Source organism: Carya illinoinensis, chromosome 7 (genome assembly GCF_018687715.1).
Source record: "Carya illinoinensis cultivar Pawnee chromosome 7, C.illinoinensisPawnee_v1, whole genome shotgun sequence".
NCBI classification, from domain to species: domain Eukaryota; kingdom Viridiplantae; phylum Streptophyta; class Magnoliopsida; order Fagales; family Juglandaceae; genus Carya; species Carya illinoinensis.
In genome coordinates, this window is record NC_056758.1 from 17,905,402 (window position 1) to 17,913,792 (window position 8,391).

At 38.9% G+C, this 8,391-nt stretch overlaps 1 protein-coding gene and 1 long non-coding RNA gene across 6 annotated transcripts; one reads left to right on the forward strand and one right to left on the reverse strand.

Annotated features, from left to right (window-relative positions):
- LOC122315864 (protein KRI1 homolog) lies at positions 1 to 5,289 on the forward strand. 5 transcript variants are annotated; one of them, XM_043132121.1, is made up of 5 exons: positions 1 to 492; positions 582 to 678; positions 1,148 to 1,218; positions 1,307 to 3,377; positions 5,001 to 5,289. In XM_043132121.1, exon 4 carries the CDS (start codon positions 1,434 to 1,436, stop codon positions 3,342 to 3,344), a length of 1,911 nt encoding a protein of 636 aa, XP_042988055.1. In that variant the 5' UTR covers positions 1 to 492; positions 582 to 678; positions 1,148 to 1,218; positions 1,307 to 1,433; the 3' UTR covers positions 3,345 to 3,377; positions 5,001 to 5,289. The 5 variants fall into 5 exon arrangements, with proteins under 5 accessions (XP_042988055.1, XP_042988056.1, XP_042988054.1 ...); XM_043132122.1 differs by having other exon boundaries at positions 645 to 678; XM_043132120.1 differs by lacking the exon at positions 582 to 678.
- A 407-nt stretch (positions 5,290 to 5,696) lies between these two features.
- On the reverse strand, positions 5,697 to 7,477 carry LOC122315865. Its single transcript, XR_006244186.1, has 2 exons — positions 7,353 to 7,477; positions 5,697 to 5,949 (listed from the first exon to the last, which is right to left on the reverse strand). It is a non-coding gene; the product is annotated as an uncharacterized LOC122315865 (long non-coding RNA).
- Positions 7,478 to 8,391: the final 914 nt, after the last annotated feature.

Here is an 8,391-nt window from a genome sequence, read left to right on the forward strand (position 1 = left end):
AAACCCACCAATCCCCAACGTTCCTTTTTTTCTTCTTCTCTCTCTTCTCTCCTCATCAGCCGCCCGTCTGTCTCTCTCCCCGATTTTTCTCCCCCAGCGTAGCCTTCTCCTCCACGCCCCCACGCCGTCCCAAGCCCAGAGCGCGGTGGGTCAGCCCCTCGGCCACCTCCGCCGGCCGCCTCCCCACCTCACCGACCACCTCCACCTTATCGATCCCCTCCGCCACGGATTTCCCCTCCCCCGCAGCAGCCATCGCACGCCACATCTGCTCAGCCGCAGCCCAGCCGTCGCCGTCTCTACCCACCGGCACCCCACCTCACCGGCGACCCCCTTCACCACGGGCCTCTCTCTCTCTCTCTCTCCCTCCCTGTAGCAGCCCAGCCCGTAGCCCCTCTCGTTTATCCCTTCGATTTCCTCCACTGTGAGCCACCGTGACGCCACCACGAGAAACGGATCAGCATGATCTTGGCAGCACCAGCAATTGACCCATAGGTAAAAATCTACAAGTTAGATATCTTTTGTATGTAATTTTGAGGGCAGACACTAATCATTTACTCTGATATTTTTTTTTTTTTGATAAGTAACTTCATTTACACTGATATGGTGGGGTTTATTGCTAAATCAATTGCTGGAACGTGCTTCAGGTGCTTCCTTGTAGGCTTTTCATTTTCCTTTCAGGTTACCATCAAAACCAAATCAATAGCTTCATTAGTATTGGTTTTTCTGTTTGTGGGATATTAGCATGAAACATGCATCTTTGGGCTCGTAGGTTAATATTAAGCATTAGACATGAAACTCTTTCCAACCTTGGCTACCAAGTCATAACCTTGGCTACCAAGTCATAATTGCTACCAAGCTTTAGCTGTTTAACTAACACTGATCTTTGACAAAATGTTGTGATGTCTAAACATGTGCACGTGCATTTCATAATCTTTTATGTTTTTGAGTTTATCCTCAATTGCTTGTTGGTTGGGAAATGAAAAAATTGGATGTGGATAGCTTCTGATTGTTTCTGGAGCTTTACAACATAGTTTGAAATATGTGCTGGACCTAACTAATATTAGCTTACTTTTTTTCCTTTGACCAGAAAGTTACAAAGTGGTTTTTTACCTAATTCCAATGTTGTAATTTTCTTTTTATGGCGTAGGGTTTATGTCTCACTGATTTTATCACTTCCAGCTATGTTGCTTTCATTGACGAAGAAAGACCTACTATTTGGTATGCCATATTAATGAAGTTTCTTACAAAGTTTAGCAAATGAGAATTGCTTTTCAATTTGACTACATGGTTTTCAATTATTTGGCAGATGGTTAGCTGTCTATTTTTTGCCATCAACACCCGTTGCCCTAAGCTTCCATTGCATTCCATCTTTGTCTACCTCCCTAGCTGCCATCTCCTCTGCTTGTGACAACCTGTGACACTTTCATTCAACAATGGGGCTGAAACTATTTGAGGGTAGTGACTCGGAAGAAGACGATGCATCAAGGATCCAGATTGATCGGGAGTTCGCTCGTAGATACGAGCACAACAAGAAACGCGAGGACCTCCATCGCCTCCAAGAGCTTAAGAAGAAAGGTCTCGTCCAACCCTCTTCGTCCTCCCAATCAGAATCATCATCTTCTTTTTCAGATGAAGAAGACGATGGTTTCGTCATTTCGAGCAAGAAGGATAACGAATTTTTTGAGGCACTGATCAAGGTAAAGAAGCAAGACCCTGTTATTAAGAACAAAGATGTCAAGCTATTCGAATCCGACAAAGAAGAAGAAGATGAAGAAGATGGGAAGGATATGGAGAGTAAGAAGAAAGCGATGTATTTGAAGGATGTGGTGGCTAAGCAGTTGATAGAGGAGGGTCCTGAGTTTGAGGATGAAGTAGGGGAAGGGAAGATGGAGGAGGAGAAGAAGAAAAGTTATGTGGAGGAGCAAGAGGATATAAGGAGGGAGTTTTTGGAGGCAGCAGCGCATGAGGATAGAGGGGGAGATTTGTTGAGAATAAAGGAGAAGAACGAGGAGGAGGAGGGGGAGGAGACGGGTGAGAATGGTGACTTTGTGAGGAAGTTGGATGAGTATTTTGGTGGGGATGGGGAAGTAGATGAGGGTAATAAGTTCTTAAAGGAGTTTTTTAGGAATAGGATGTGGGTGGATAGGGAAATGGAAGGTGGGGAGATTGGGGAGGAGGAGTTGGAGCGTGTATCAGAGGATGAGAGGGAGATTGAGAGGCAAGAGGAGTATGAGTATCGGTTTCAGGAGAATGCGGGGGATAGAGTGATGGGTCATGCTCGGAAAGTGGAGGGGTCAGTGAGGAAGAAGGCAAACTCAAGGAAGGAGCAGAGAAAGAGTAAAGAGGAGAGGATGGAGGCGGCAAGGATAGAGAGGGAGGAGGATTTGAAGCATTTGAAGAATTTAAAGAAGGAGGAGATGGACGAGAAGGTGAGGAAGATACTGAGGACAGCGGGTATTAGGGAGGATGAGGTTGTGCCATTGAGTAGAAAGGAGTTGGAAGAGGAGTTTGATCCAGGGGAGTATGATAGAATGATGAAGGCTGCGTTTGGTGAGGAGTACTATGAGGAGGAGGATGCAGACCCAGAGTTTGGTAGCAATAGGGATGAAGATGAGGGTGAGATTGAGAAGCCAGATTTTGACGAAGAAGATGAGTTACTTGGACTTCCGAAAGGTTGGGATGAGTGTGGGCCTGGTGATGGGTTTTTAGCTGCCAGGGAAAGGAGTTTGAAGCGAAAGGTGGTTAATGAGGGTGAAAGCGATCAAGAAGAAGAGGAAGAAGATGCCGAGAAAGGTAAGCGGAAGAAGAAGCGTAAAAAGAGTGCAATTTTGGAGAAAGCAAAAGAGGCTATGATGGAGGAGTATTATAAGTTGGATTATGAGGACACAATTGGAGACTTGAAGACAAGGTTTAAATATGCAAAAACAAAACCTAATAGATATGGATTGAGTGCTGAAGAGTTATTGGTGATGGATGAAAAGGAGTTGAATCAGTACGTTTCTTTGAAAAAACTTGCTCCTTATAGGGAGAAGGAATGGAAGTTGAGTGATAAAAAGAGATTCCAACTAAAAATGAGAACTAAAGAACTTCTCCGGGGTGGAAAATTGGATGAACAGAAGGGTGGTAAGAAGAAGAGGTCCAGGGATAATGCTGAAAAATCAGTTTCACTAGGGAGTACCGTGGAAGATGGGAAAGCACAAATCCAGGAATCATTTGGTGATTTAAGCAGTTTATCCAGGCAAGCTAAGAGAAGGAGACGCCAAGCTGAAGTTAAACTCTCTCATTCCAGGCTCATGGCATATGGAAAGATACCTTCCAAATCTAAAAGGAAAGCAAAGCACTGAACGCTACCATCGATTCATTGAGATAGTAGACAGGTAACTTGCAGTGACTTTCTATTGAAACAATGCAAAATTAAATAGATAAAAATTTGATTTTTGTTAGATATTGAAACTTGTATGAGGTTAACTGTAACATCCAGACCTCAAAAGTATGTTTTTTTATTTTATTTTTATTATTATTGTTATTTTTATTGTTATTTTTATTATATATGTTTTGATGTAGTAATTTGTTTTAAATAGGATTTCTCTACTGTTAAGCTATACGCCCCATTATTTTTGGTTCCAGGGTGAGTAGTTTCTGATTTGAAATTAACTCCAACTCAAACTCTTAAAAAAAAAAAAAAAAAAAGAGAGAGAGAAAATCCTCTGTGTTTGTATCCTCGTAGGAATAGGTCCCTAAAGTCTAGACAACTTCAAACTCTAGCCTAGTGTCCTGATCACTCATGTACTTCTTCCCCCCCCACCCCTCTCCATAAAGAAAAATTCTGCTTGCAACCGCATGGGGAATTCCCGCGTAACCGGCACCACATGGAAAATGAAACTCTGCGTTTCATTTGCACCAAAACGCAATGTTCCCTCCCTCCCACAAAGTGTTGAATTTCCTCCCTCCCGAAGAACAATTCCCTTCGTCTTCAACCCGTAAGAACACGAACGTGGTCGCAGCTTTCTCGTTTGGAGGTTCTTCTTCTCATCTTCTTCTTTGTATGCCCTAAACCTCCCTTAGTCTTTGCATTATTCCCAAGAAGTTGTGCCTTTACACGAATTTGGAAACTCTACCCCAACTCTCTGTATGTGATCTCAGCTTTGTTTCTTCTTCTCCCTCTTCTTTGATCTTCTTGTTTTTATGTGCTTCTCTGTATGTGCCTCTTTGTTTTGCTTCAGAAAAAAGGCTTATTGGGGGCATTAGGCGTTCTCTTAGCTTTAACCATCAGTTATGCTGCTGCCCCTCTCCTATATACTCTCCACTCGAGCTACTAATTTCCTTAATCTATTTAGTAATTGTTTGGTTAATTGATGCAAAACTATCTTGAAATTGTTTGGATTTGAATCATTGGATTTCCACTGCCTCTGTTTGGAAATTTGTAAATAGAATGGTTATTTAAGACTTATGATATCACTTAAGACTTTTCATGTCTTTGTTTTTGATAGCTATCTCAAAGCCTTCTTGTGATAAAGTCTCTTACATTCCCTAGCATTTTAATATCTCCCAACTCTGACGCAACCTCTGATTTGATTTTTTAAAAAATAAAACATATACAGATAATATATATATATATATATATATACGCACATATATATATATATATATATACGCACATATATAATGGGTTTATGTTTTTATTCGTATCTTCGATTTTGGGAGCACCCTTTTATAAGTTGGTGGAATCATCTAACATAATTTCTAGCAGGGTCTTTGTTTTCTTATCTCATGGGTGAAAACATATTTTAGATATATATGAAACTTAGGCAAGGGAAAAGTAGATAGTTTTGAGAGGAGTCTGTTCAATATTGGAGGTAAAAGAGAATAGAGATTAATTATTAATTGGTTTCTTATTTTTCTCTGGTAAACAATAGAAGCATCCAAGAATATTGGTATGTGCTGGGGTTAAGTTTTGAGAGTTTATCTCATGGCATGTGCTGCATTCTTTATTTATGCAGGTTTTGTAAGGCCACTAAGTCTTGCGTTCTGTTTCTTCCTACATCATCGCCGTTAGGGGACCACAGGTTGTAAAGATCAGCACTCATGGAAGGCTACGCAACATCTTCAACACGTTTAGTTCCTGCGGCTGAGTTGGGACCGTATTCCCTTTGGGTTTGGAGATGATTTGTAATTCTTATTCAATGCTTTGGGAGAGGGCTCTTGGGGAACTGCTTTGAGATCCTAGTGTTATGGTTACAACTGCTTACTAAATTTAAACAAAGAACAGGGATAGAGGATTTTTACCCACTTTTTCTCCTTAACCTATTATTTTGGGTTAGAACAGAACCCTACCACAATCATTCGATTAAATTTGTTTATCAAATAAGAAGGGGAAATGCTTATCCAAAAGATGCCCAAGCATTTTTCAAACATGAAATTTGGATATACGCAATTAGGGTCCGATCTTCCATTCCATTTGGTTGGTGCAGGTTTTGGAAAGCTTGTGCAAGTAGAAGAAGTCAAAAAGTCACTTTTTTCTGGTATTTTCTTTTAATAATGAGAATAAACTATAAAGGATTTCACTATTTTGCCAGCGATTTATCTAAATGGCATATTAAACTATTAAATGCTAGAAAACCACTACAAACATAAAAGGGTACAGCAGCCTCTCAAGCATGAGCACTTTGGTTTTTTAATGTTTTAAATATTCCCAATGAATGAATATCCCAACTACAATACTTCTTTAATTTGGTTTCTTTGAATCAAATACAATCCGGCCACTACATACACAGAGTAACTACCATTCAACTGGAGCTAATAGTCAACTGTAAAATTCTAAGTTGAAGATACAAGGCTTCCACCAATTGGAGTGATTTAAAGACTGATTTAACGACTTCTCCCCTTCTTGGTCTACTAAATCTTGGAATTGCTGGTGATGCTTTGTCAGGAATTGCAGATAAAGTAAACCTGTCAAGTGCAAAGTCACATAAATATAGAGCTGTATTGAGAATACTTTGAATTGGATAGGAAATGGGAGCTGTGCAATCATAATTAGCATAATTTTCTTTTTATCATTCACCTTAAGTTATTTCGCTCTCTTTCTTTTGTGTTTGAAGGTAGAGGGAGTGAAGCACTCAAGATCAACAACAATTGTTCTCTACTTCATAGGGGCAACCAACATTCTCTACACTTTTGGCGGACACGCTGTTACAATGTGAGGATTCTTTACAAATTTAATACTAAAGCACATCTATAATGTCTGTATATAACTTTACAATGATCATAGGAAACTATCCTGAATGGAACTTAAGGTTCTAATTATATGATCATATACATGGTGAATATCTAAAGGGAACCTTAATGATCATTTTTGAAACCTAATGAGATAAAACAGCTTTGAAGAGAATCAAACTTAGTAGCAGAGAATCAACCTAATGAAATAAGACATACAGCAGCAGCACAATTGTTGAACAAAAGCCTCAAAGGCCTATAACTTTTACGTTGATTACAGTTAATGCCATAGTTATATTCCTAAACCAAGTTTTTATCAGCCTAACATATAAATTTACCAGTCTCACATATATGCACCTGAGCGTATGCAAAACTCGAGTCAATTGATGTTCATTAAAAACACAATTTCCAGCCAACAAGCTATTTCAGCCCCAAATAGTATTTGCTGATAAATATTGCCTGTTTATGCAAAACAAATTTTTTCTACTCTTTTCTGTGCAATAAACATGGAGGATTGCAATAATATTTCTTTGATCAAAATCTTGGGTAGCAAGTATTGAATGAAGGCACTTCGAATACTTATATGCTGCTAGAATAAATAGGAAGGCATATACTTTTTGTGAGAGTTTAATAGAAGTCATTTCTGGCCTTCAAATATGGTTAGTATAAAAACGTTTTGGTGGGTGTTCATTTGATCATGAATTTAAAAGGATTTAAGAATTTGGTGGGCGTTCATTGCACCTTCAAATATATACTTTGGAGGATATATTAGGATTTAAAGCAAATGCATGGTAAATAAAACAGCTCCTGGTTTTTCCTTTCCTTCATTCTTTTTTCCTATTTTTTTATTTTTTCAGTCTTATTTTCTTTTGATTTGTTCTTCTGCACTTCGATGCGTTACTTTTGTAAGGATTTTCCATTTACTCCATACATAAATGCTTAGGATCATAGTGATCTGTTAATTATCAAGATATAACTTGTTCTATCTAAAAATGGAGTATTTGCCACGGATCTAACTAAAAATGGAGTATTTGCCAGAGATCTGTCCAAGGAAGAAACCAAGCTTTACTACAATATTGAACCAAGATTGAAAAATATTTGCCAAAACTAAATGTATTATTAAAATACGAAAATCTTACCTGAAATTAACCAGAGAGACCCACACGAAGCCGATGAACAGAGAGATATACCAGTTCATGTGAAGACGAGCAGATATAGTTGTTCACGAGCCAAGCGTGTAATTTAAATCTTCCCTCCTTCTCATTTCGTCTATGTTGGGTTTTGTCTTTTTTTTTTTTTCTTTTTTTTTTTTTTAATTAATATAATTTGATGTGGCATCAGTTAGGGGTGCTACCTGCACCATACGGTGTTGGGTAGACCCCTCGGCCCCGGCCCCCACATGGGGTGGATGGGGAAATTTTTCCCCATCCCCCACCCCCAATGTGCAAGGGTGGGGTACCCGTCCTGCATGACGAGGTGCGGATTGGGGGGCAATCCATCCGCCCCCCCGCACCACTGCTGATAGGGCTGAGCACTGATGCAATCGGAGTCGGATTTGGCCTCCTCCAACTCCGACTTTGTCGGAGGTCGAATCCGACCTCGGACTCCGACTCCGCTTGCACCCCACTCCACTCCGACTCCGACTCTGACTTGTCGGAGCGGAGTCGGAGTTGGGCTTTTTGTTGGGCTTTTTTTTAGACTTTTTTCTTTGACCCAATTAACATTTCAATTTTACAATTTGCAACTCTAATCGGATTTGGGCTTCTATATCAATTTTTTTTAAAAATATAATTTGAGATTTCTAATTTATCTAACCAAAATGATCACATTAGAAAATAAAACTAAATTCAAAATCTATCACTATAAAAAATAAAACTATATTCAAATGTGCAACCAAAATTAAAAACTAAATTAAAACTAAATACACACATTAAAATTACATAACCAACATTACAACCTAAAATTAAAAATACATAACCAAAATTAAAACCTAAAGTTAAAAATACATAACCAAAGGTCCAAAATTACAACCTAAAATTAAAAATACATAACCAAAGGTTCAAAAAATGTCATTTTTCAACTTGTGCCTGAAAAAAAAAAAAAAAGAACAAAATTAGTAAGGAAATAAGATACCATATAAATTTATAAAAATAAAGAAAGCAAAATTGAAATAAGATA

Excerpts from the sequence above, each read along its gene's own strand:
- LOC122315864 (XM_043132121.1), top strand. The coding sequence starts at position 1,434 with ATGGGGCTGAAACTATTTGAGGGTAGTGACTCGGAAGAAGACGATGCA.